The 27,887-nt window shown below is 42.6% G+C and overlaps 1 protein-coding gene across 5 annotated transcripts; it reads left to right on the top strand.

The window, feature by feature from the left end:
• Positions 1-111: 111 nt before the first annotated feature.
• zhx2a (zinc fingers and homeoboxes 2a) lies at positions 112-27,713 on the top strand. 5 transcript variants are annotated; one of them, XM_026183584.1, is made up of 14 exons: positions 112-399; positions 2,185-2,237; positions 16,293-16,772; positions 16,990-17,706; positions 18,296-18,508; positions 18,663-18,926; positions 19,062-19,277; positions 19,669-19,753; positions 20,605-20,790; positions 22,630-23,033; positions 24,582-24,828; positions 24,962-25,118; positions 25,471-25,590; positions 26,187-27,713. In XM_026183584.1, exons 3-13 carry the CDS (start codon positions 16,674-16,676, stop codon positions 25,586-25,588), a joined length of 2,706 nt encoding a protein of 901 aa, XP_026039369.1. In that variant the 5' UTR covers positions 112-399; positions 2,185-2,237; positions 16,293-16,673; the 3' UTR covers positions 25,589-25,590; positions 26,187-27,713. The 5 variants fall into 5 exon arrangements, with proteins under 5 accessions (XP_026039369.1, XP_026039371.1, XP_026039370.1 ...); XM_026183585.1 differs by lacking the exons at positions 112-399; positions 2,185-2,237 and adding exons at positions 406-618; positions 12,600-12,760; XM_026183583.1 differs by lacking the exon at positions 112-399 and adding an exon at positions 406-618.
• The last annotated feature ends 174 nt before the right edge of the window (positions 27,714-27,887 follow it).

Raw genomic sequence — 27,887 nt, 5'->3', positions numbered from 1 at the left:
TACAGGATTCCCGTCTGCATAATGCAGGACAGCCTCCAGCTGAGAAGGCACTGCAGCAGCAGCCCCACACCTCACATCACATGCACGTTGCATACAGGGAGATACTGGAGTGGGCGTGGTAACAGGCGGGGGGCGGGACTTTAAGGGCCGCAAAAGCCCACCCCCTGAGCTTCTTAAATATTCAATTAGCTCCGAGCAGAGAGGCAGGCATCAGCACGGGGGGAAACTTGACGGCAAGAAGACTCGGTTCATTCATTTTTGGAGCAGCGGGACTGCTTCATGGAGACACTAGCACTCCTGTTGTGTTCCCGGAGAGTTGTTTCACTTTCTCCGGCCTGCCGTTAAACTTTTCACGGCCGTAACACCATGGACCCGCTGTGGACGGGCACCGGCGCTTCGGTACGGCATGCAAATACGTACTCTGACGTCGGCGATCATGTGGCTTTTGGCGTAGATCCTCCTTGTGATCGCCAATTTTTTCTTTCCTGTCGCCTGTTGTCTGCTCGGTTATCGAGCCGCCGAGAGAGTGTTTGAAACAGATTCGGCGTGTTTGTCGGCTCTCCAGCGGCTCTGGGATTGTACCGCACTACCTGAGCGTCGCGCCAAAACGGTGGGCAGGTAAGAAATGGAGAAACTCTTCTTCGTGTTTTTTTTCTCTCCCTCATCTCCCTCCTTCTCCCCACGGCTCCCCCCTCGAAAAGTCTCTCAAGTTAAAACTGCGTGTAGTTGTTTGTTTGCGCCCCTCTCGCGGCTCGTTCGGGCTTAGCGTGGTTCCCAAAACACCCACGCGCCTCTGGATAAATATTTTAACTTGTCTGGCCGCGTGAACTTTGCCTGCCCCTGCCGTTTCCACCTGCGTGCTCTCGCAACGTTTCCCGACAACTTCTTAATTGGACGTTTTCGCCTCCTCCGCGTTTCAAGTTGTGTGTTCGGTGTGTTGTGTGACCGTGGCGGGGGAAGGCAGACGGGAGGAACATCGTGCCTACTTTTCCTCCTCCCCGTGTCGACATAACCAGCAAAACATGGCCGTCCTTTGCCGACATGTTGTTACGTCGATGGCGAGAGGGGGAACATTTGGGGAGAGTATTTTTTTTTTTTTTCCTCCCTGCGCCCCTCTGTCACGTTTTCGGGCTGGCCAGAGGAAACAACCGTTGGGACTCCTTACCAGCGGCGTGCACCAGCTCGCATTCAGGCGTGCTGAGGTTTGAGTGTAACTTTTGGAGTCCGACGTTGTTTATAGACTTTGATTCGTGCGTCTCTGCGATGTAGGCGTAACGTTACCCCTGGTGATGCCTCCTCCCCTCCCGAGACCGCGGTTCTTACTGCAGGCAGGCAGTGCTGTTGCAGTGGGTCTGAAACTGCTGTAAAAGCCAGGCGTGGTTCTCTTTTATTAATAATATGAAGTTTGGTCATGAGGCCCGTGGCCCAAACTGTGAGCAGCCTCTGTAGCATTCAGCTGGGGTCAGTGCTCTCTGTCCACCAGTACGTTTTTGGAAGTAACCTGCGTGTACACACTGAGGTGACACAATGCCCAAACACAAATGTTAACACATTGCCCAGTTATACATTTAGGATGTTTCCTATATTAATCGTTGTTTATTTATTTTTACACATAACAGTGCATACAGATCTGGCTCTGTCATCTTTATTACTGGATAAATACTCATTATGAACATTTGAGGTGCTTTAGGAGAGTTGGGTGATACCTCAGTCTGGCACTAAATTTCTTTACCAGCTATGCAGTAAAATGCAGTGCCGTTGGCTCTGTTAGCGCTTCATTCATGTGGGCAGTCATCATTATTATTTTCCATGCAGCACATGGGAAAAATCATTAATGTGGGTGACTGTTAAATGTTCTTATTTACCAAATAACAGACCGAGGTGTTTGTAATAAGGAAAATTAATGGTGACGTTCAGTTACAGCAGTCTGCAGCAACTGCCAGTGGCACTTGTGGTTTGATTATCAGTGCGCAGATTAAATATAAAGCCACACTGCAAATACTGTCTATAATAATTAAAAGTGCACGTATAGTCGGCATGGTCACTCCCTACAAGTGAAAAAACTAGTTGGTTAAAAAAGAAAACATTCCCGCAGTTGTCTGTCTGGTGTAAATTTTTAAAATGTGTTGTTCATTTCACGCTGTTCCCTCAGCTCTACGATGACCTGATGTTTTGTGTTTCTAGGCTTTCTCTGATCAACAGCGATTCCTCCCCTCCCACCCTCTTGTGTTAAAGATGTAAGTGATTTTGATCAGAGTGCAGTTAACCCTCCTGTCAGCCGCGTTACCAGCAATTCCTCTGGGTATAAACTTGGGCTCCGCTCACTAAGCCACGCACCCTTGCTCTTTCTGTGTGAAGAGACATTTGGCTCGTGTTTTTGTTCTTCGCGTGGTTTTCCACTTGTGATCTGCCAAAATCAGAGAAGATGTTATGTAATTTGGAATGACAGCCGGATCGTTTTCATTGGTAGCTGAATAATCAGAGCGGATACCTTCTTTTCTGGATTAGAAGTACACAATCACATTTCGTTTTTTTCTCTTTTCTTTTTTTAATCGTAATTTGCTTTATTGCAGAATGGTGTAGGGAGCGTTGCTGCCAAAATTAATAAGAAACCAGAAAATTTGCTCAACAAACAGTCTGTTACAAGCCAGTAAAATCCCTATTGCCATCTGAAGTCAGGTATATGGGACAACATTACTGATTTGTTTTTACAGTTTGGCAGATGTGTTTAATCCCGTGAGAAACAGTTTAATTTATTTATTTATTTTTAAGGGATGTGTTCTCGGTATAGCTCTAGGGATTAGCGAAATGCACAGATGTCGGTGTCCTACCTTGTCCGATGCATCAGCCATCGGTCCACCATCACAACACTGTGGAGAATTTTAGCAAACAGACAATCATTGGGTTTATTTATTAAAGCGTTATGCTGCTATAGTTTTTAAAGAACTGGCATAAAAACAAATCTGCTCTTGTTTAAAAGCTGATTTTATTTATTCTCTCCTTCCTAGCTTCCTCAACAGTCTTTCTCAATGTACTGTGACCCCTTCGAATGTCACAGCCAAAACATCCAGCTGGGAAGTGAGCCGCTCTATTTGTTCCTAGAGGCGTTTTATTCGTTTGCTCTAGTCAGATGGTGGAAAATGAACAAGACTCAGTCTGTCACAGTTATTCAAATAACGAGGGGGGGAAAAAAAATCAGAGCATCAAGAATTGGTGTCAAATTATAACCGAGGAACTGAATGAAAACAAAAAGATCTTTCTGTTTGATTCACTCCCGACAGCCTGTACACAAGCTGTTCCAAATCAAAGCAAAGCCAAAAGGTGCGTTAACAGCGGGAAAAGTCAAGGCTGATGTTTTGTTTATTTAAAATAAAAAAAAATAAATTACACACACGCTGCAACCAAACTAGCTTTTAATCTTTCAACATTGTTTTTGTATTCTGACAATGAATTGAGCGCAGTCTCGTCAAATGTGACTTTTAGAGAGGACGTGTGATATCTCATTGTTGACAGTCATCAGGATTGGCACAGATGTTGTATGTGCCAATCATGCTAGCAATCTTGTGAGACTGTCAGAGTGCAAATAAGCTAATATGGAGCAGAAAGCTATCAGTTCAGGGTTTTGTTTTTTTGTTTTTTTTGTTTCTGTTTTTGTAATAGAGAAATTCTGTATGTTTTTGTTTTTTTTTTTTGTTTTTTTTTTTTCCGATAAATGAAAGTGGACAGGCAGCTTGAGGGTTTTTTTTTGTTTTTTTTTTCCCCCTTAGGGGTCTAAGCTTCCTTGAAGGCAGAGAATGACATAAGGATTAGATAACATATTTGATCAGATTGAACTGTTCTTGGTTTTTGGATTGCTTTTCTCTTCCCAGTCCAGCTCTTGTGTAATTTGTCATACCTTCCCTTCCTTAAGTATGGTTGCTTGACAGCCACCCTTTCACTAAGACCATTCCTGATGAGACTTTAGTAAACAGTAGATGGCTCAACTGAAGCGTCAGATGCATCTGTGCATTTCATTACGTATTACATTTGCTGCCCTGGATGTTAGGCCTGCCACTTCTTTTATCCTCCAACAGAACACTACACGCCATGGAGAGACATGCAGGTTTTTGGCTAATAGCTCTTTGGGAATCATCTTGTTGGTGCAAAAATGTTATTTTGCACCTCTCAGACTTCTATCTTTGGCATATTTTTAAAAAAAAAAGTAAATTCAACTAAAGAAAAGACAGAATGATGTTTTTGTGACAGGCTGCTAGTAACAAAAGAAACCTATTAAAATTGGTTATTTGATAAGTCGTCTGTTATGTTTGCACACAATAGTTCATATATCTTGAGTTGGATGCCTACTGGAATTCATAGATCAGTGTTAAATCTCTTAACAAACAAAAATCCTCTGAAGCAAATGTGGTGAATCAAGACTTTTACACAGTACTATATATAATGTGTACTTTTAAAATATACTTTTTCTGCTGTTGTCAGCATTTGAAGTAAGCAACAGGTTTCCACATTAACCCCGGGCAGATTGTTGTAGTTTGTTTAACTCAAACAATAATCTGAAGCACGATAACATCAGAGCCTGTTCAATTTACAGTGACAGTTTGGAGGGTGTAATGATGGGAAATTTGTGTTAAAAGGGGTCATTGCCATAATGTACGCTTAGTAGCTCGATGGGCGTCTGCTTGATTTTTTATTTTTATTTTTTTACAGCCGTATGTTAACAGTGAACCATCAACCCACGTTGCTTGTTTTTTTTTTTGTTTTTTTTTCCCTCCAGGTTTATGCATCCGGATAGAAATAATATAAACTGCATGTGAGTGCACAAGCATCAATTTATGGTCACACATTTTTATGTTTGTCTTTAGCTCACGCTTGTATTCCACAATCTACGGCTGCTGTTTTTTAGAGACTAGCAGACCTGTCGTGGGTTTTTAACACAGACTTTTTTTTCTTTTTCTTTTACACTAATTGGGAATGCATTTCCTGACCACACATCACATTTCCACATCAAACTGTGAGTCCTATAATGGCTGTCCATTCTCTTGGTGAAACACTGGAATGAGTCATCACGGGTTGGAGGATGGAGGTTGTTGCTGTCATCACGGCCTGTCGTGCTCAGCTTGGCACAGTACTGACATCACCAGCATCTACGCTGTGCTTTGTTCCAGTGTTTTCTCAGTTCAGGTCCTCCTCTCCGCTGTGCTTCCGCCGGCTTCCCAGACGTGTTGTTAGGTGACTAAGGCAACCACAGAGATGAGCTCATCACCTGTAGGTGGGGCTGAGAGGGAGGATGTGAGGAGACAACTTAGGGAAAACAAGAAATCAACACTTGTATTAGAGACGACTTGTGATGTCTGAGCTTGGTACACAAGAAGACGTTGGTTAGCACTTACCGTACTGAAAGTGATGCAGATGGACAACTGGAGCCAATGGAGACTTGAGCCTCACACGCATTTTAACCTGTAAAAGTAATTCTCCATGTTAGCATCAGGTCGATATTTCAGCTTAAAAGAGCTGCCATTCGTCAGCTCAGGACCTAGTTGAATTCCTTGAAATATTCCCCCACAGCAGAAACATTTCCAGGTAAAGCACACAAAAGGTCGCAGCGTTCTTAACCGCTGACAGTTTTACGTTTCCACTAAGGCAATCCCCATCTCTTAATGGATCACTTGATATGGTGTCGCCCGCTCGTTCTCTTGAAAATCTTATCGCCGAATAGGGGGCGGGTCACGGATAAGGAACTGAATGTACGTTTACAATGCTGGAAATTCAAACTGAATGAAGGGTGTCGAGGAGAAAACTGGTGACACGGAGAGAAAGAAGGGGTGACAAAGAAAAGAAAGGAGACACTAGAGCCAGAATGTCTAAGCAGTGTGAGAGAGAGAGAAACAAGAGACAGTCTAGCATTGAGACTGCAAGATAGGTGGGTGTGTGTGGGAGAAAACTGTGTACACTGGAACCCACCATTAATATCTGCAGTCAGTCATTTTATAAGCAGTGGATCATTGTATTTTATTAAAGTGTTCACTGCTTAATTGCCACATTGCTATTCACCAATAGGCTTAAATAAGTCTTTTTTTTCCTTGTGTAAGGATTTTACCCTCCTGTGTACATCATCCATCAGCCAGTGGTCTTGTTTCTCACAGCTTCTGCCGCAGGGTCAAACTTAAAATAAGTTGTGCTGAACAAATCCACTGGTGAAATCTGAACTTAACAACCACCACATGGAAGTTAAACAAAAAAAAAAGTTGGGTTTTATCTTCCTGCACACAGTCATGTAGACCATTTGTGCCTGAGGATGTGTACACACTGGCTTCCCTGCTACCATTAGGCTGTGTCCTCAAGAATTTCAAGTTTAAGGGAAAGGGAGAGGGTGCTTGGAGAAGAGGGAGCTTGCTAAAAGGCTTTCTGCACTGCACCACGTCAACCAGTGGAAACGCTCAGACACACCCCTTCTGCACAGCCGAGCCCAATGGGGAAAGGCTGGAGATCGTTCACAACATAAGCCACACCCACTGCAGGGAAGGCAGAGATTGACAGGTGGGAAATCCATCCGCACAGAGCATTGACTGCTCACCGAGGCTCGTGGCAAACACGAAACACTCCATTGCAAGGTAGTTTAGAGAAATGTGGAGGCAGAGTGTCCTCTGCATATTGAGGACATACTATATGCAAACATCACACCGCATTACGCTACAGTGCAATTTCACTTGGGGCAAACTTTGGACTAAAGCTTTAAAAATCCCTCTCATGTTCTGTTGTTGACCTGATTTGACCTTTGCCCTACTTAATTTGTTCCCTAAATATAACCGAATAATCACATTTTTGCCCTTCCCGGAGGGATCGGAAAAGCCTAATATAGTAAGGTTTGGCAAGTCGTTTAAGCTTTTAAAAGTGTGTGGAGTACAAGAGTTTTATCTGACGGGAGAGTGAAAAAAGAGTGCACAGCTGGGGTGGGTGTGGTTGCAGTGGATGAGTAGTGTGCAAAGAGGAACACAGAACCAATTCGCCTAAACAAAAAAAAATGTTAATGAGAGATATATTTTTAAACTTTTTTTTTTTCCCATTTGTGGTTACCCAACACCACATGTGCTATCAATTCCTTACTTCTTGTAGTTGCTGTATCAAATGAGTGCTCAATGACATTTTGGCCCTCATCATTTGGGTCGCCAGGGGAACCTCATCAACGAGTGTTCATCACAATTGTTATAACATATGTTATAATGACAACAGTCCTATAAAATGACAGGTAAAACGTTACTCTAGAAATGGCAGAGACCAAGTTTGTTTGTGTAACAATGCCTAAGACTGAGCTGATGGTTATGAAGTAAATATAAATACTGTAACTAGCTTCTACACTCTTTCAGCCTGCAGTTAACTGCTGGTATCCCAAGTCTGACTCGCAGCTGTACGCATACGTCTCGGTCATGTCAGCAAAGCTTAAGCACCAGGCTGCTCTGCTAGTAAAGTTAGCTAATGGCAAATATGATGATAGTGGAATTTACATTATTCAAGTGTCTCCTTGCCACACATTACACTAGCTTAGCAGGCCTCAGGTACTGTCCCCTGGACTAGGGTCCCAAGTAAATCCTAGTGGCAATAGCTGCCCACATGTAAGTTGTGACTGTGTACGTGTTGCACAATAGTGTTGGCTACAAGTCAGTTTCTGTCACACTTCAGGCAACACAAAATCTAAGATAGCCCACCATAGTGTGACTCATATGTTTAAGATGCATCCCATAAGAGTCCAGTAATGTGGGATCCAATGCCATACAAATATATTTATTTTTTAGGATCTAGCGCCCCCCCCCTTTTTTTTCCCCAAAGACGAAACTCTTTTAAAAAAAAAAAAAAAAAAAAAAAAAATCAACATTGAGTTGGATTATTCACATCGCAGCTGTCGTGACACTGATTGACCTCTGCAGCATCTCTGCTCTTGGATGCAAGCACACACTCACGCACATTTTCTGTTGGTTACAGTGTTACCATAGTAACACAACCATCGGGTGCAGAGTGGGTGACACTTGGATATTTTTATAGCCTGCCCTTTTGTGTGTGTGAGAGACGGTGCTCTTGTGTGTGTTCAATGAAGAGACAGGTGTGTGTGCTCGCGCAGTTTTAATGTGTGAACAAGATTAAATGGAGGACTGGATTCATGATCAAATGCAGTGTAGCCTGCTGGACGGCGTTTCCTGTGTACTGCATGGGGAACTTGTAATGAGGTCACCACAGGGATGATGAGCCTAGTTTCCTGGAGATGTCATATCAGGATTTGGTGAATTGATCTATTCTAGTAAAGAAAACTCCTGCTCAGTCCCATCAACTTTAGTAGCTTAGAGAGTACAGTAGGGCAGGTAGATTTGAAAAAAGTAGTCCTTGTACCACTATTTTAATCACGACTCCAAGATGGCACATGTAACAATAAAATGCCATTTAAGAAGCATAGGACGGGCCACATTCCCTTTTGGCAGAATCACCATTTTCATCATTAGTCTTCATACCAGCCCAGCAAAAGTAGCACTGCTCTGTTGCTATGCAGAACATACCAAGCCCTCAAACACAGTGCAGTACTTCGCTTTGCTCTAGAGGAGCCGCGTGATGAGATTTAAATTAATTCTGCGACGGTCCGAAATTCTGCTCTTCTCCCCTCCCCACATGTACACGCACACACACGCCCCAACTGGGACACGTTGTATTAATGGCGACGGTGCTTCTCCTCAACCACACAAGTGAGACGTACGCATTGTCCTCCTCACTGCAGTGGCTGACTCTTGGAACAAGCAGTCAGGAGGGAAAACTCTCAAAACAAGACGGGGAGAGAGGAGCACGCCCCATACAGCAAAGCCAAAAGAGCAGTGCGTGCAATACGTTTTAGTGATAGATGTGTGACTGAGCCATGGAGTCTTTTTTTTTTTTTTTTTTTTTCTTTCTTCCCTGTGTTAAAGTATCAGCAAAGTCGTGTCACTCTTATAGTCGGTGCAGTTGCAGTTTTTTGGTTTCTCTGCCGCCTTCTTGTCCTCTGCTTGTTATTTTAGAGCTTCAGTGTGCCCGGTTGGATTGTACTTCATGCATGGCTTCAAGTGCGGTAACCGCAGAGGTTGCCATTCATGTGCCTTTGTGACTGGATGCCTGAAAACTCTGGTACTATGTATGTGTTACAACATCAATTTCCTCAGTCGTATTTGCTCCTCTGCTAACAATGAAATCCACCAGCTGTTTAGCTCAATATTAGTTCAGGTTGTATAGAGCAATGAGTCAACGCTAACCATTTCACATTTCAGACCCAGTGTGGTCTTGCAAAAGACTCCTGATCAGTTTTTGCTTTATAACTTTGATTCATTGCAGTTTTTTAAGTTATCCATTAAAAAATGCTAACTTCTAGAAAAATAAAGCATTGCTATGAATTATTAGCAGTTTAATAGGTAGTGACAAGCTGGCATGTGGGCTTTATACTCCTGATAGGTGTTTTTGTGCGACAGAAGGCTGCCCTGCTTGACCAAAAGTCCGGCCTCTGAGACACTTTTATCCTTTACCCCACTTTGAGATTATGTTAATGACGTCCAGAAATAGGAGTTGAGTTGAGAGAGCTGCTGTGACTCATCTGCTCACTGTCGTTTCCTTCTCGCTACCGCTTGGATAGATGTCCCGCCTTATACCACTGTTATGTTTCTGTCATATTAAATCATGATGTCTGTCTTCATACATTAGACAGGCTCAGTGGTATGCAGGGTTTGTATTGATTTCCCCTGTGTCCTCCTCAGTATGTATGCCAGTGTGTATCTTACGCTGATTACTGCCTGGGATGATAAATGTATTCGCTGCCTGGCAGCATTAAAATGTTGCTTCTTCAGAAAGACTGCTCCACTAATATAATGCACCAAGCAGACAGACAGCTAGACAACGGGAAAGTACAGACAGACAGACGGCAGCCAGGCAGGCAGGCAAGGGGGCTGCCAGGCTGAGTATTCATACAAGTTTAATGAGCATCCAGACAGTCGGGAGTTTGTGACTCCAGCTCGGAGCTCACTCTGCACACAGACGCTGACTGGCTGATGAGGTTAGACACACTAACAAACAGGTGGGAGACTGAAGGTTTCACCTGGGTTGTGGCCGTAGCCAAGTTTGAGTACGGAGTGATTAACATTTTTGGTATTTGGTATGAAGTGAAAGTTGCCATGGCGAAAGCTCAGACAGCCAACTAGTTCACATTTCGTTCAGCTCTGCAGCTGAGGTGTTTAGAGCCAAGTAATCATTCTGGAAAGGCCTCATATTCTTTTCAAGGACACCTGATAATATATACATATACTTTTTTTTTTTTTAAATGCGTGAGACTTTAGAGTATCCATTAAAAAGTTTATTAAGGTATCTAGATAAACCTAGACAGTTTTTCAGCACTGTGGCTGTTAATCGTACTTGTCTTTTCCATCATTGGATTTGGGGCTCCCAAGTAGCCAGCGGGAGTGCAACCCCTCCCTCCTCTGCTGAAAATGACAGAGTAGAGAGAGGAAGAGGCTGTCTGTGCCAGTGTTTCCTCAGTGTTCACCAGTATTTACACAGGCTTTTCTCTTTGTTTGAGACAGTCCACGCACATGTTTAACTTGACTGCAACAAATCAGACTGCAGTGCGGTCTGTGTTTATGTTGTGTAATATGATGGACTTCTATCAGATTCTGAGCAGTGTCTGAGTCAAACTTGTTCTCGGCGTGTTTTTTGTTTTTGTTTTGTTTTTTAAATAAAACCGGTGACTCAGTAGTACTGACTTATGAAGCAAACTCCTCCTGATGTCATTCAGTGACTTGGTGAACATTTTTGAGAAGCTTGGAGCAGCGAGTTGAAAGCACTGAGTCATTGTTGAGGCGCGTAGAAATTGCTATAGCATACAAATACAGATGTTGCGTAAAGGAAAGCGTTTAACTTGCATCCACCCTGCTTGTGTGGGTTAAGCTCAGTGCTCCCTCTGCCCTGTTGTGCCTCAATCACCTACAGTGGGGCAAAAAAGTATTTAGTCAGCCACCGATTGTGCAAGTTCCCCCACTTAAAATGATGACAGAGGTCAGTAATTTGCACCAGAGGTACACTTCAACTGTGAGAGACAGAATGTGAAAAAAAAAAAAATCCATGAATCCACATGGTAGGATTTGTAAAGAATTTATTCGTAAATCAGGGTGGAAAATAAGTATTTGGTCAATAACAAAAATACAACTCAATACTTTGTAACATAACCTTTGTTGGCAATAACAGAGGTCAAACGTTTACTATAGGTCTTTACCAGGTTTGCACACACAGTAGCTGGTATTTTGGCCCATTCCTCCATGCAGATCTTCTCGAGAGCAGTGATGTTTTGGGGCTGTCGCCGAGCAACACGGACTTTCAACTCCCGCCACAGATTTTCTATGGGGTTGAGGTCTGGAGACTGGCTAGGCCACTCCAGGACTTTCAAATGCTTCTTACGGAGCCACTCCTTTGTTGCCCGGGCGGTGTGTTTTGGATCATTGTCATGTTGGAAGACCCAGCCTCGTTTCATCTTCAAAGTTCTCACTGATGGAAGGAGGTTTTGGCTCAAAATCTCACGATACATGGCCCCATTCATTCTGTCCTTAACACGGATCAGTCGTCCTGTCCCCTTGGCAGAAAAACAGCCCCATAGCATGATGTTTCCACCCCCATGCTTCACAGTAGGTATGGTGTTCTTGGGATGCAACTCAGTATTCTTCTTCCTCCAAACACGACGAGTTGAGTTTATACCAAAAAGTTCTACTTTGGTTTCATCTGACCACATGACATTCTCCCAATCCTCTGCTGTATCATCCATGTGCTCTCTGGCAAACTTCAGACGGGCCTGGACATGCACTGGCTTCAGCAGCGGAACACGTCTGGCACTGCGGGATTTGATTCCCTGCCGTTGTAGTGTGTTACTGATGCTGACCTTTGTTACTTTGGTCCCAGCTCTCTGCAGGTCATTCACCAGGTCCCCCCGTGTGGTTCTGGGATCTTTGCTCACCGTTCTCATGATCATTTTGACCCCACGGGATGAGATCTTGCGTGGAGCCCCAGATCGAGGGAGATTATCAGTGGTCTTGTATGTCTTCCATTTTCTGATGATTGCTCCCACAGTTGATTTTTTTCACACCAAGCTGCTTGCCTATTGTAGATTCACTCTTCCCAGTCTGGTGCAGGTCTACAATACTTTTCCTGGTGTCCTTCGAAAGCTCTTTGGTCTTGGCCATGGCGGAGTTTGGAGTCTGACTGTTTGAGGGTGTGGACAAGTGTCTTTTATACAGATGATGAGTTCAAACAGGTGCCATTCATACAGGTAACGAGTGGGGGACAGAAAAGCTTCTTACAGAAGACGTTACAGGTCTGTGAGAGCCAGAGATTTTCCTTGTTTGAGGTGACCAAATACTTATTTTCTACCCTAATTTACGAATAAATTCTTTACAAATCCTACCATGTGGATTCATGGATTTTTTTTTTTTTTCACATTCTGTCTCTCACAGTTGAAGTGTACCTCTGGTGCAAATTACTGACCTCTGTCATCATTTTAAGTGGGGAACTTGCACAATCGGTGGCTGACTAAATACTTTTTTGCCCCACTGTAACTGCAGAAATCCAAAAAATGCATTCAAGGCCGGTGAGGCGGCACTGGTTCAGTGGGTCATATGAAGTGGCTCTTCAGATGCAGCTGACAGATGCATCTCCCATTCTGCCCTACCAGATGTGTGCTACAGTGCTGGATTTTGGGCAAGGCCAGTGAGAGAAACTGATGGTAAGTGGTGCTCTTGAGGGCTCAAATGGTTTTGTTTTTTTTTTCCCACATAAAAAGCATCCCAAGGAGGTTTTAAACTGAGCCAAAAACAGAACTGCAGTATTTTTATATCCGTTTTGTTAAATGAGCTCAGCCATAGTATTTCTCTTTGTTAAATGGCCAGAAATAACATGGCATACAATAGCTCCATATTTACATAGTAGTGTAAAGACTGTCTGCCATACTGTAAGTTTGCTTACTTTGCTTTTGGATGGTGAAAAGACTGAGAACTCTCTTCAAAGTGCTGCTCATGCCTTGAAGTCAATATTCTGGAAAGTGGGTTTTCTTTTTTCTTTTTTTTCCTTCCCACTGACTGTACCTTGACCTTCCACAATGGCTCAGAAAAATACAAGAAATGTGCCAGTGTATGGATCCAGCAGGATTGCAAATTCCCAGACTGTCAAAACACTGAGCCTGAAATTTATTTTAGTTTTTGTCTCTAAAAGCACCAAACACAGTTGGGTGGTGTGTGTGTGTATATACAGCCTCCGTCAGGATGTAGCAGCCACTTGACTACAGCTCCACAGTTGCTATAGCGACACCATGGTAATGAGTCTGCATTTTAATGATGCCTCAGTGGGTCGTTTGAGGGGATGAGATATCTCGGGACAATGAGTGGACTTGCGAATGATGGCGTGTTGAAGGGGAATCGCGCCTTTTGATTAATGTGTAGCTGATGGAGAGATCCAGGAAAAGTATGTGAGACTCTCGCATGATCGAAGTTCAGGCCTAATATTTGCAGCTGATGGATTACCCTGAAGTCACATTGTTGCTCTTGCTCTGCCCTGCATCGTACAATCATACTACTTATCGTTCTTCTGTCCAGATTAAATTGCCATGTGATGCTTCTGGGTAAATAGAAGTATGAAATATTTAAATGGTGTTGTATACGTGGGATTCATATTTGGAAGAGGTTTTCTCGTCCTCTGTGCTTATGCGGGTTGATAGAAGAGCACCGCTGCTGCATCGACTCATTTGATTTTTACTCATGTGGATATGAGTATGAAGCTTCAGCGTGAGGCCTCCAGAATATCAATAGACTTTTTCAGTCAGATAAGCTTTTCTTTTTCCTCTCTCTTCCCACTCAGTACAATATTACCCAAGAAAAGTTTCCTATTCTCTCAGTCCTTCAGCTTTTTGTAACTGCTGCTACTTTATGAAGTTCTCATTTCCACTAAAACTCAAATAAAGAAGCTCGCAGCTTTAAAAGATTTGGATCAGAAGCTGCTTTATCTCTGGTTTCTCACTCTGTTCACGCTTGGCAGCACAATCTGATTTATGAATGATTAGTCAATATTTCTCAGGACAACTTGTCTTACAGCAGCAGACCTGTCAGCTGCATATATTTGCATACCGGCCGTGTTGCCGAGTCACAGTGATGAAAGTGTGATGATTAAAAGTTTTACTCTACATAAATAGACAACACTGGAGCACTGTTGTGGAACTTAAAATAAAAATCATCTCATCTAGTTGAATATATCTGCCACTTATGAAGGCCAAGTGAAACTGACAGACTGTAACAATAGCAGGTTTGTGTGATTTAAATAAATGTTGCTTGAGTGACAGATTGGAGAACTGGACTCGTGAGCTCCTTTAGTCAGGGGATCCAGTCATGCTGTTATGGATGGCATTATACTGGCGTTGTTTGGGTCAACTGGTCTCAAACTGTCCAGAGTCTTGAGGCAGAATCGATGCTGGGACAACACCTGACAAGACCAGGTTTGTGCTCTGTTGTAGACTAAACACAGGGAGCTACAAACCCCATGGACAGAGAGCCCTTGAACCGAATGAGACTGTTGCAGGGAATAAAACACAGGTGTAATGTATAACAGCGGTCTCCAACCTTTTTTGCGCCCGACATTATTTTCACGGACCGGCCTTTAAGTGCAACAAAATAAAACTAGTACCGGTACCAAAAAAAAAGAAGATTTATTCATAACACACGTGAAAAGACCCAGGAAAACCGAGTTAACGATAAAAACGATGACAAAATAACGCTGAAAACCGATTTAAAAACCCTGAAAACCATACATTTCACACCTGAGCCTCAACTCTCACGGACCGGTACCGGTCCGAGGCCCGGGGGTTGGGGACCGCTGATGTATAGTATCTCGGATTTTCTTTTAATTTGTCACATATTTGTATTTATTCAGTTGCCATTTCAGAGAATTGCTGTTTGAGCCAATATTCATTTTTCATTAGCCACGCACAGGAAGATGTGTCTGATCAGTGAATAATTAATCCAAATTGCAGTATAGACAACCCACCCACAGGAGGTCACGAGCCAGTGTACTGCTGGTAAATTAGAGGGTTGCATGAGGTACAAAATATTTGCCAAATCAAATATGCAGATCAGAAATAATAAGATTTTCATCCTCTGTGGCAACTTTAAAAGGAAGCAGTTGAAAGAAGAAAAAATGATTATGCTGCTCAAAAAATTATAAGTAAAGGATTTCAACTTGAATATTTCATTCATCAAGACTTAATGTGGGATTTAAATATCCCTTGATCCCTTAACCCCCATACCAGTTGCAGCTGCACCCCTCTGAATGGTATCTTCCTGATAAATAGACGTCCTCTTTCTCTCCACCATTGCCATGTTTGCTCATAGGTGATCATCTGATTCTTTGTTTGAGTTTTTTTTTTTTAATATGTAGCATGCATGTTGAGTTCCCAGCGGTTGTTGAACTTGGCAGTATATGAATTAAAATGAAGAAGTACAGAGTTATGCATCAGTCTTCCAGTGTATAGTGTTGTTTGCTCTTCTAGTTTACTTCACCTAGCTTCTAAAAGGTAGTTGGCCAGAAAAGTCCAAAGCACTGTTGGACTTTTTCTGTTTCCCAGTCTTTCGAGGGCCAGCTTTGTACTGCTCTGACCACCTGTAAGCTTTCTGCTGTGCTTATGTATCAGCCACCTTTTTTACTTTGAGCCATTTTTGCTCACTGCCCAGCAGTTGGCTTTACCTCCTTTGGACAGTGGTGTGCTGCACCCCTACATGGGTCAGTTTGGTGCCAACTCAAAAATATTCATGTTTCTTCTTTCCCATGTTGGTTTTTTGTGTGTGTGTCTGTTTAAAGGGAACTGATGTTGTGGGAATGTTTATGGTTCTTACTTTGTGGTGCATTGCATATATTGTACATTATAGAAAAAACATTTTATTTTATTTTATTTTAGAGCCCAACACATTTTATTTATTGGTGTAATTCTTTAAAATCATTCCTGTGAAAAGCTGGTATGACTCATGTTATTCATATATTCCTGCGTCTTATGTAGACACATTAGGCCACACATGCCTTGCTGATATAACTGTAACATGCTGCTGTCTGCATACAAATATGTCATTCTAGCTCAGCTTTGATTTCCTTGTCTTTAAAGTTATCATAGTTTCATAGATGTGTTTTAGGAAGTAGAGTACATGCAAAGAAAAGGGAAATATATGTTTTTAAACATATATAAAAAATACACTGCTTTTTCTCTACTTTCTGCCATCTAGGTAGCGTCCTATCATGCAGTCCGAGGAGATCAGCCAGCACTGGAGCTGACACTGTCAGTGAGCCCAGCCTACATGACACTACAGGAGTCCCATCTCTGCCAGACTTTCACCGCCTACTGTCCTCCTCCTTTCTCCAGCCAATAATTTTACTCTGGGGGGGGTGAGTGTTCCTCGGACTCTGATCCCAGTCTCACAAGTTGTCCGGTGCTTGCTACCTCGGGATCTATATCTGTATTCTTCTAGTAGGCAGTCCTCCTGACTGCACTTCAGCACCTTAAGAAGGTCTTTGCATACAAGTCCTGCATCCTGGAACTTCAGCCATAGCCTCCTTTATAGCATCCCTGGCCAAACACGAGCACCGGGACAAACCCATCCACCAACATGTCCAGTCGACGTAAGGCCTCCACTCCCTGTATGATCCGACCAGAGCAGACAATGGTGGAGCTGGATGATGAAGTGGAGGACTCTCAGAACATGGAGGTAGGCTCTGCCAACAGCATGTGGGTTTTCAGTATTGTTTTATTTATTTATTTATTTTTTAATGGTGTACTTAGTTGAATTACTTTTAGTAATCCATATTTGAATAATTGTTGGGAGGAAGAATTAGATTTGTTTGGAGTTCAGTGGGCATGATTCAGATGATAAATTGATATATCCAGATTTAAAAATGTAATTCTGTTGTACCTTCTCCTGCCAGACAACAACAGAGAACCATACCCAAGGGGTGCCTATGGATAGCAGTTCAACACAACCCGAGCAATCCATGGACTTGGATGTAATGGAAAAGGCCTCTGACCCTCCTTTGGCTCCTGACAAACCAGCAGCTGAGCCACCAGACGTTTCTAAGCCTCAGCGCAGACAGCAGGGGGGATATGAGTGCAAATACTGCCCCTTTTCTACCCAGAATTTAAATACTTTCAAAGAACACGTAGACGCAAACCACCCAAATGTCATCCTTAACCCCCTGTACCTGTGTGCTGTCTGTAACTTCAACACAAAAAAGTTTGACACCCTGACGGAACACAACGAGAGGTGCCACCCAGGGGAGAGCAACTTTAAATTTAAACGTATAAAAATGAACAACCAGACAATCTTAGAACAGACGATAGAGGGGTGCAGCAACAACGCTGTCATTTACAACACTTCTGGTGCCATTTCCGGCAAAGGGGACGAACTCGGCACTGTGCCACTGAGCAAACCCACCACAGTCAAAATCGGTAAACCAAAAATAATGACATCGGATAACAAACGGACAGACTCCCAGTTGGGAAAAATAACTGCGGATCTCACCAAGAAACCAATCACAGCTGTCAATGTGAATGGTACGGTCATCATCCCGGAGTCGACTCTCCTTAAAGCAGACGGCCTTTCTCACATCATGCCTTCCCTGCAGCGGCCTCTAAACTATACCCAGGTAGGAAAAAGTGGAGGAACAGTAAGCAGGAATTAGCTTAGCTTACCTGGACATGAGTGGAAACAACTAACTTCATTCTGTTCACATTTAAAACCTTTATTTTGAAGCAATTTTTTAAAATAAAGTCATTGTTTTAAATTATACAAGATGTAACATAATTATTAGTTAGCTTAGTAGCCTGGCTAGCTTTTTCTCCTGAAGAATTTATGCTAACTATGCTAACTCTAATTCTTGGGCTTAGCTTCATATTTAGTAGATAGTAGTTAGAGCGATATCGCTAGAACCATACAAAAGTTGGAAGATTTTGCTGTTAATGCTTTGTTACAACCATGCACTCAATAACCCAGTTAGTTTTGTGATATTTGGATAAGTGTTTATTTTGTGCAGTTTATCATTGCATGCAAAAAAACACGATCTTCATCTGCAGTCTATAAAAGCAGAATAGCTTACATGGCGAATTAAGTTTTCTGCAGGTTTCTTCCTGTTAAAATAGAGGTTTTTTTTTTCCTTCCCACTGTCACCAAGTGCTTACTCTTAGGAGGGCATCTCATTGTTGCATTGCACTTTTTTTTTTCTTTCTTTTTTTTAGGTGCCGAAGATTGCAGTGCCCCTCAACACAACCAAATACAACCCCACATTGGACGACAACCTGACGCTGATCTCGTCCTTCAACAAGTTCCCCTACCCAACACAGGCTGAGCTCTCGTGGCTCACCGCAGCATCAAAACATCCAGAGGAGCAGATCAAAGTCTGGTTCACCACACAGCGGCTCAAACAGGGTATCAGCTGGTCACCTGAGGAGGTAGGAGAATTGTGTTTATTTTTGTCCCGGTTTTTCACAATAAACATAAAAACAAAACATAGTAATATAAATAATAACTGTATTTAATTTACAGTCACTAAATGTACCAATCAGGTTGTGGGACATGTATAACATGTCTGTTTTTCAATGACAGGTGGAAGAAGCGAGGAAGAAAATGTTCAATGGTACAATATCCTCCGTGCCTCAGACTTTCACCGTGGTTACTCCTCAGCTCAACTCCCAATCATCTACCAACCAGTCCACCTCAAGCACGCCCTCCAAACCCATGCAGCCAGCAGCCTCTGTCCTGCAGTCCCTGCCCTGTCAGCTCCTGGGACAGACCAGCCTTGTGCTGACTCCTGTAGCCAATGGCTCTACTGTTACTTGTGCACCACTGGCACTCACAGTGGCTAACCAGGTACAAAACTCTAGGTGGAAAATGGCAGTCTTTAAGGCAGCAGAAGCAGGGGAGGGGTAAAGTTTGCCTTTGACCAAACTGTTTTAACTTGCCTTAGCTTTGAGCATGGAAAATGTTCTTTCATGATTACTGCAGGTGGCGCAGTCGCTCAAACGACCCTTAGCCTCTCCTTCGGTTGCTACAGAGAGTAAACGGCCCTCCATCATTCAGACCATCTTTGCCCCGATGGCCACATCCAAGCTGGCATCATCTAAAGTGCTGAGTTTCACCGTTGACCCCAATAAAACATCAGAGCAGCTGTCTGTGCTGAGGTCCAGCTACACACAGTGCCCTTTCCCTGAGGAAGATGAGGTAAGAATAAGCGAGTGAGAAAAGTTTTTTGTGCTACCGTGATAGGTATCACTGCTTGTATTTTCTAGTTGTTGTTTTTTCCCCAAACACCCAGGTGGTTCTTTTGTTTTTTGTTTTTTTTCTTCTTCTTTTGGCTGCTCCTTTTAGTTGTTGCCACAGTGGATCTATCTGACTTATCCATAGCATCCTGATCAGTCACACTAACCCTCCATGTCCTCCTTCACTACAACCATGAATCTTTTCTGGGAAGATTCATGGATGTGGGGAAGAGGTAGTCCTCTTTGGTCTTTCCATATCCCATATCCCTGCTGTGTACATGTCCATTTCCAAACATGCAGTTGAGGGGAAAATTACTGTAGTTATTACTTTGATGTATCTTGTCATGTGGTAGATTTACAGGCTGATAGAGACCACCGGGTTATCCAGAGGAGAGATAAAGAAGTGGTTCAGTGAGCAAAGACTCCTCAATCTCAAAGGTATGTGACGTATTTAGTGCTGCAATAAGGAAACATGTGAAAAACAAGAGCACTGAAGGGCAAGTGCTATACTAAAACTTGTGTTTTATGATGTTTTTATTACAACATACTGACGTCAGTCTGTTTTTTGGGAATCCCTAATATTGACCTCTGTATTGATTATTTGTGCTCATGTCAACATTTAAATTTAGTGTAGTATTTTAATCTTTTTCATTCATTGTGAAGTCAGAATATTGTACAGGGGGGATGTTTTAAAGAGCTCAAACAGAGTGCTTATGTCCTCCAGTGACTAATACATTGCTTTAAAGTTTGGAGATGATCCAGTGGAAACTAATTCTTTTTCCTAATTCATATGACCCGTCATGAGCTTGAAGCATTGCCTACTAAAATAGTGTATTTTATTATCTTTATAAGCAATAAAAAATTACAAGATTATATCTTTATTTTGCAGTGTCTGATTTCATTTTTCGCATTTGGTGTGACTGTGACCTGATTTTCACCTAAATTAAATTAGTTTGAGTTTCTGTTATTATCTAATATTCTACAGAATTTGAAAATGATATCTTTGAAGACTGGATACTAATCTGCTAACGGACAAGTCATTACAAACTGCCTCTTTTTGGCAAGAGAACTACATTTTTCTCTATGTGCAACAAGTACATTTAGTACTAAAAGGTGGATTTCAATGGCTACATCACCATAATTAGAAAATTATACTCTAAAGCTGGCCTTTAAGGATCGTTTCTAGGCATTGTGCTGTATCATCCAGAAATAATACTCACATGTGTTGTGTTAGAAGAATATCCTAGCATGTTTTGGTCCGTAAATATTTCTTTCTGTCGTACTTGAAGGTGTTCCTCCTCCACCTGTGCTGGTCAAAGCAGAGGTAACACCACTTCCTAAAGATGCCCCAATAAAGAAAGCGGTCCCCAGCCAGTTTCCACTGTTAGAGAGGGTGAAGGGGAAGTCGTCGGAGCAGCTGAAGGCGCTGGAGGAGAGTTTCCAGAAAAGTAGCTCTCCAACAGAGGCAGAGCTAGGTAAAGCCTGCAGCAAAGTCTCTCTCACAGGGGGGAATAGCTGTGTGCATGATAGGGAAAAGTATTTAAAAAATAAAAAACAAGGCTGTGGGTCAAGTTGGAGTGTTTTACATTAGCCTTGTCATTTAAATTTTGCCGGGCAGTACTGCACAAACATCAGTGACGTATATCACAATAAGCCCAAGCCCAGAAAGCCCACTGCCTTGCAACACCCCTAGTTTGTAATGATGAACTCCAGTGGTTGCACAGAAAAGCTGGATGTAGCAAAATGATACAAACGCGTTTCTTCAGGAAAGTGTTGGCAAGTGTCCTGCTCATGAATATAAAACTGTCATGTTATATGTAACACCAGCTACAGGTGGAGACATCTGTCCTGTCAACTTGTGTTCTTCTGATACCTCATTAGGCCTTTTTGAGCTTCACCAGGCTTTGTTGAAAGATTAACCTACATTTTAGTTAGCTAGCATCTTTCATGACAAATCAGTGAAACCCAGGAACAAAACTTTCAAGCAGAGATGAAGAAACAAGAAGAAACATTAATGGGTGGAGTAGGGATTTATGTTATGAAGATCAAGGTCACCAGAGTTTAAATATTTCAACTGAAAGTGGTGATGAGGACCTGACCAAGTGGTCAAAATCAACAGTGAAAATTAGTCCATAGTTGATATTGGCATGTTGGTGTGGTGAGCTAGAAACATGCAGGAAGCTCTCCACCACGGTTTGGTGCCCCTGTTGAGCGCAGCAAAGGCCAGATAACATGTCCCATTTCCACCCAGGAAAAGTGAGAAAAATGAGCCGAGGGAAAGTGAACAGACACAGAGCCCAGTAAAGGAAGGACACCAGCCAGCACAACCAGGGTGCTGGGACATAACCGCGGTGGCACAATATGACCCAGCCCCACAAGGTACCCACCTGATCTCCACCGTGACTGAGGGGGGCAGACCACGGGAAAGAAAAAGAGGCCCCTATAGATCCACGTCCCACAACAACCCATACCACCCAAGGTAGAGAGCCGCAGCTCTTAGATAGGGCCTGAAAAGAAAAATGCTTTTCCATACGTCTACCAGCTGCAGGTCACCCAGTCCAAAGCTAACCTGGCAGAACCCATTGGATGCCATCCTTGGGGTGGATCCATCCCCCATCCAGCACCGAACCCGCTCTGGCCAGTGCCAGGAAATGACCTTCAACCTTCCCACCACAGCAAGACACCAGGCCAGCCCCCGCACATCACAGATCTTGCAGTAGACAGAAACATTTGAGCACTGAAGGCTTCAGCCAAAGAAGTTATCTGCAAACTTTCTAAATTTGCTGAGAAACTGATGTCATGTAATGAATGTAATTTTTCTTTTATTTCTTGGTGGTTAAACCATCTGACTCCACATTTTTTGATGTGTGCAGATCAGAGACATAGGACAGTCGCCTTGGAGATCAGGAGTTAATTATGCACAGAGCGCTCTGTGTCAGTCAAAAAATGTTGTGAATTACAGAACTTTTAATGTACTCGTTAAAAAGTGAAGTGGTATTAGCCAACTAGTTAGTTATGTTCTATATCATGGTCCTAAATTTAGGATGTAAATGTTAAAATTTCTTTAAGAAAAAAGTAATATTTTCTTCAGTCTTTACTAGTTCACAGCATGCGACTTAATTCCCTTCCGCCCCAGAGGAGCTACGGGCTCGTCCCTGGTGGGTGCCTGGTTGGCAGGAATAGCAGGAATATTTTTAATGAGGCCATTTTTTAAGACCCCCAGAGACAGACCAAATTCCAAGGTTTAAAAAAAAAAAAAAAGAACTTAAATAAATAAAACTGTGAGCTATTGAACTCCTATTGTTCTCCTGCAGATCAGCTGGCCCAGGAGACCAGGCTGTCCAAGACAGAGGTTGACTGCTGGTTTTCGGAGCGCAGGGCACTGAGGGACAACATGGAGAAGACTTTACTCACAATGGCTGCTAAGAACACGGAGGACAGAATAGAGCGGCCGGGTGCGCTGCTTAATGGGGCTTCTCATCGAGAGCAGGACGGGAAGCCTCTCCGCTCCTCTCCGCATCCGCCTGTCCTTTCCTCCTCCTCGTCTTCCTCCCCCCCTGTGCTTGCCGCTTCCTCCCCTCGGCCTCCGACCCAACCCTCATCTGCATCGCCTCCCATCCTCACGTCATCCTGCTCCTCTTCTCCACATCCTCCCATCCTGTCAGCCTCCACGAGCCCAGCTCCCATCAGCAGCCGCTCCCTCGCCCTCCTCAGGGAGGTAAGAGTTGATAAAGACACATTTCCATTTATGCTGATTACATAGCAGAGTGTTAGAATATGCAACAGAGTATAAACATGAACTAATGTAAACCTAATTTTAGGAAAAGGTATTTTAAGTTAGTTGGTGAGATGTTAAAGAAGTGAAACATTGTGGACGGTTATCATATAGAAAAAATCTACATTATTGACTCTGTAACACACAGCAAGATAATACCGTAGATGAGTTTCACGTACGGTACTCTGCAAATTTGGAACAGAAAAATTTTCACACATAACATGCGTATATTTTTAGCACTTTGTTCACATATTATCTTCCACATGAAAACACCTAATAACATGTTGCATAACCATTAACACACACTGCACATGCCTGCTGTAAATGCTGGCAGTTGCAATAATAAAAATAAATGATAATAAATTTTATTTGTGGGCACCTTTCAACACAAAGCAACAAGAACAGTATTGAAAGGTCAGGATAACAAAAATATTAAACATAGAACATCTAAAACAGGATCATATGTAAATGAACCAAATGGGATTTCAGCTGATATTTGAACTCTGTCAAGGAGTCAAGCTGACGAAGGTGCTATCGTAACAAGTTCCAAGAAATGGGGAGCGAGTGAGCTGGGTGGACGTAATATGGTCCGTAGACTTGTTGCAGAGATCTCTACCATCTGGAGCCAATTGGTGTCCCAGAAAAGAACTCCTCAGAAAGAATGCAGTTAGAATAATCCAAATGAGGTGACTGGACTATGAACCAAGGCTTGTATGCTGTGTTGAGAAAGAAAGAAAAGGGCGAAGTCTAGAAATGTTACAAAGGTGGAAGTAAGCTGAGCACGAGACGTTACTCATGTGGGATTAGAGTGACAATCATCCACTAGAGATTACAAAAGGTTTTATTCTGGAAAGTGAGGCTTTTTGATCTTTTGATAAGAATAACTTTACTTTTATTGCCACTGATACTGAGCTGATTGACTGTCATCCAAGTGGTGATGTCCTGTAGAGGAGGTGAGGAGTATAAGAAGTAATACTGCGTCTACAAAAGAGCTCCTTGCACATGTAACCCGCTGATTTCACCGCTGCTTGTCAAGGCTGCTGCCTTTTTCTGCTGGAAAAGGTCATGTGACTAATCGGCAAAGGACATACTGTGATTGATATTGACATCATTTCCTGTGTGCCAGCACTGCATGTGTTATCCAGGGTGGAACAAATACATTGTCATTTTGAACGCTTTATTTTGGATAATGTTATAAAGTACATAAAATATATTTACGTGTTCCTTTCAGGTGAGCATTTTTAAGTTGGCTTTTGTAGTTAGTTTTGGTTGGTTATTGGTGCTCTTTACAAATTTTTACATGTCATTTAATGTATAACACTGCATTCCAGATTTTAATAATCCATAAGCCAATTGTTAATATTTGTATGACAAGTTATTTAGTTGCTAATTGTTTAACTTGAAGCAAGAGCACAGAGGCCCAATAAAACATGTTGTTTTTGCTTTGTAATTTTTGAATTCCACGTATATCTTTGTTGCTTGCCATGACAGACGTTTTGCCGGACCCAGTGGCCATCTCCTGAGGAGTACAGTCAGCTGGAGGTGCAAACAAGTCTTGGACGCACTGACATTGTACGCTGGTTCAAGGACCACCGCTCTGCACTGAAGAACGGCGAAGCTCTCGACTGGATGGAAGGTTTCCAAGGCGTTGCAGAGAAGCAGAAAGCAAGCCAGGAACAGAACGGTCAGAGTTCTGAGAAGAACAAGTGCATTTCCTTGGAAATCAAGGCTGTAAAAGGTAAGTTTTGGAGGAGAACATAGAGTAGTGTCATTTTTTTTCTTTTCTTTACTTTTTTGTAGAGTCTGAAACTCTTTGGCTTGTTTTGGTGGTGCTTTTGCTCATTTTCCAAATTCTACATCTCTGTGTTCAGTGGACAAGGCTGTTGAGAAAGTATCTACTCCAGAACAGTCCAAACAGCCAGAGCAGGACAAAGTCCAGCGGTTGACAGACAGACTGGCAGATGGTGTGACCGACCTGAGCCGGACCAGGCCGGACCAGAACAGCTCAAATGCCACTGAAAAAGGAAGGTGAGTGAAGAAGAGGCAAAGAAAGTCTTTTATCTTCTATTGTCAGAGTCATGTTAGGCAGAACAAAAAAAAAAGAAGAAACTTGCTGCCAATATTTGATTTTTATTTATGTATTTATTTTAAACTCCTATCTGAGGAATTATTTTAAGATACCTTTCCAAGAGCAGTCCAGAAGTACCGCATCATATGGACACTCTAAGCTGTGGGTGCCGAGCTACTGATTTTCATGAAGGGTTTATGCTGCATTTCTTAGAAACATCAGTGCAAAGCTTAAAGAGAAAGTCTTTTCTTTATTTCCAGTTCCCAGAAGCAGTCTGTTTGTGTTCAAACTTTCAGTCTGGTTTCTTGCCAGGTGGGTAAAGGTGACCTTGGCTGTGGGGGAGGATGGTGAAGGAGGAGCGGAAAGACAAAGGTTGGCAACTGACACGGACATTCTGACCTTGGAGCAACCGGGGAGGGTCACTGGTTGATGGTGAGTTGAACTGGGTGAAACAGCCCTTTTTATTTGTTAGCAGTGTGAGCTTAAATCTGTTGCAGTAAAAACAGAAGACTGATGTGTGAAAGCATTGCACCTTCAAAGTCTGCCACAAAGGTTTCATGGTGTCTCGCTGCCTCTCACTCATGCTGGGATATGTTCCAGTCCTCTGCAACCATCCTATAGGAAACATGGATCGTGCTAAGAGATTTATTCATGCCAAGTGAAGCTTGGCTTAAATAAATGGTGAACTGCTCCTTTTTTAAGATGCCACAGCTGCAGCCTCCGGCTATCCAGGAAGTTATTAGTGTGCAATTACCTCTGATTGGTCCTTCACAAAGATAGCAGACACCATCAATTAGCATGGAGATGGACTACATGTTCACACACAAATCATTACAGTCACAAGAAGGCAGAGCAAAGGGAGCAGATGACAATAGATTTCTGTTTCTACTGTATGTCCACAACAGCAAACTGTCATAAAAATATTGAATTCTAATCTGGGGAAGCAGATGAAACACATTTAATTTGAACACGAAAGGAAGAACTGTAACACAAGTATTGATTCAGGCTTTGTCTCTGGTTCTGTACAGTACATCACTGACTGCTGAGTCACCGACGACCTGAGATGGCCAAACATGGAAGCAGTGATGTCATTGTCTGCCTGTGATGTCATCCCAACATCCTGGGGGACTGTGGAGTTGCACCATTAAAGCACTTGATGGAAGCGTAGACCCTGACATTTAGAGGAGTGCCAAAGCTGGACTTGATGCATTGCTCTTACTACAGTGCTCGCTCTCTTTGTTTTTTGTTTTTTAAGAAAAAAAAGAGCCCTGTAAATATTTTCTGTATTACTAGAGTTTGTACAGTTTTCCTGAGAAAACGTTTTTTGTTTTTTTTGTTTTTTTTAAAGAAAAAGGCTGACTGTTGTCCCAAAAACCTGGAATGTTCGGTTTGGTTTTGTTCTTTGAGATCAAACTGTATGATATAGTCTGTCATTTGCTGAAGATCAGACGTATTTTTTGAAAATCACTACTCATTATGAGTAGACTTTGATGGCACTTGCATATTTCCCTGTGGTAGTGATAGATATTGTCATGACCGCCTGAATGAAAACTGTTAGGAACTTTTTTGTAACTTTTCGCTTGTCTTCTGCACCTTAACTCGCCCTCTGTAGAATTACAGTAGAGAAGATGGAAATCACTCAGAAGTGTCAGAGCAAAGGAAGTAGAAGGAGTGATGGTATCTTTTTGTTTTTTCTTTTGGGCAAACTGAACACAGCTACAGCTTCACCGCTGAGAGACCAGAGAATGAACACAAACAGCCACAGACCAAGACTAACCGCATTAGGGTGGATGCATGAACGCTCCGTACATCCTAAACTCTGTTATCTTTCCTCATCGGCTCGCTCCTGCGTCAGAACCCGAGGCATGTCCAAGACACTGAAACAGTACAGAATGTTCACGTTCCTGATTAACTCCACCGAGCGGAGGGCGGAGTGTCTGTTCGATCGCACCGTGCTGCCTTTTCAGCTCTCTTATCAGACGTTTCCCGTCGGCCTCAGAAGTGGGCAGAGCACAGCCGGGCTGAGGATTTCAGCTTAGCGGTCCAGTGTTTTTAAAAACTTGCCTGAAAACGCCAAAAGCATATTTTTGAAAAACCTTTTAATGCATGGCACACAATAATCAAAGCTCCTTTACTTGAGCCGTGTCAGGTATCCACTTTGCTCAGCTGCGATCTGTGAGCACACCGCTGGTGATTACGTAGGTTCTTCTGATCAAAGCCAGATCGGGTTCAGCTGATTTCTGTACAGACAGACATTTGGAATGTCACAGCACCCAAAGCTGTCATGAAATACTTGCATGTACTTCAACTTTTTTTTTTCGTACTCATTTTCAAGAATGATTAAAAGAAATAAATATTTAATAATAAATATTAAATATTTGTGCAGTCAAAGAAAGTTCAGTTAACCCTCGGTTTAACAGCAGGTGTATGGCTGTGTGCTGGCTGAATGTCTGTTGCTGCTGCTACTGCTTTAGTTTCACTTTCAGTTATGTATCTGGGATACTGTAATTTTGTTTTGTTTTTTTCTTTTTTGCTAGTATGAAATACAGCTTGTATTTTCATTTTCTACTTACAGTCTGCTGTAACTCAATAAAAACACAACCAACTGTAAAGCCTTCCCTTGGTCTTCCGGTGTAAATGACACACACCAAATTTAAAGCCTTTTGTGAAGGTTTGGCATTAACAGAATTTCTGCATTCAGTGCTCATAAAATGTGGTCTAATCTTCAT

Source organism: Astatotilapia calliptera, chromosome 11, assembly GCF_900246225.1.
Source record: "Astatotilapia calliptera chromosome 11, fAstCal1.2, whole genome shotgun sequence".
Classification (NCBI taxonomy): domain Eukaryota; kingdom Metazoa; phylum Chordata; class Actinopteri; order Cichliformes; family Cichlidae; genus Astatotilapia; species Astatotilapia calliptera.
This window is presented reverse-complemented; position numbering and strand designations above follow the sequence as displayed.

Coding starts and splice junctions, on each gene's coding strand:
- zhx2a (XM_026183586.1), top strand. CDS start 16,674: ATGTCCAGTCGACGTAAGGCCTCCACTCCCTGTATGATCCGACCAGAG. Junction 19,278..19,668: donor CTTTCCCTGAGGAAGATGAG/GTAAGAATAAGC, acceptor GTCATGTGGTAG/ATTTACAGGCTGATAGAGAC. Junction 19,754..20,604: donor AAGACTCCTCAATCTCAAAG/GTATGTGACGTA, acceptor TCGTACTTGAAG/GTGTTCCTCCTCCACCTGTG.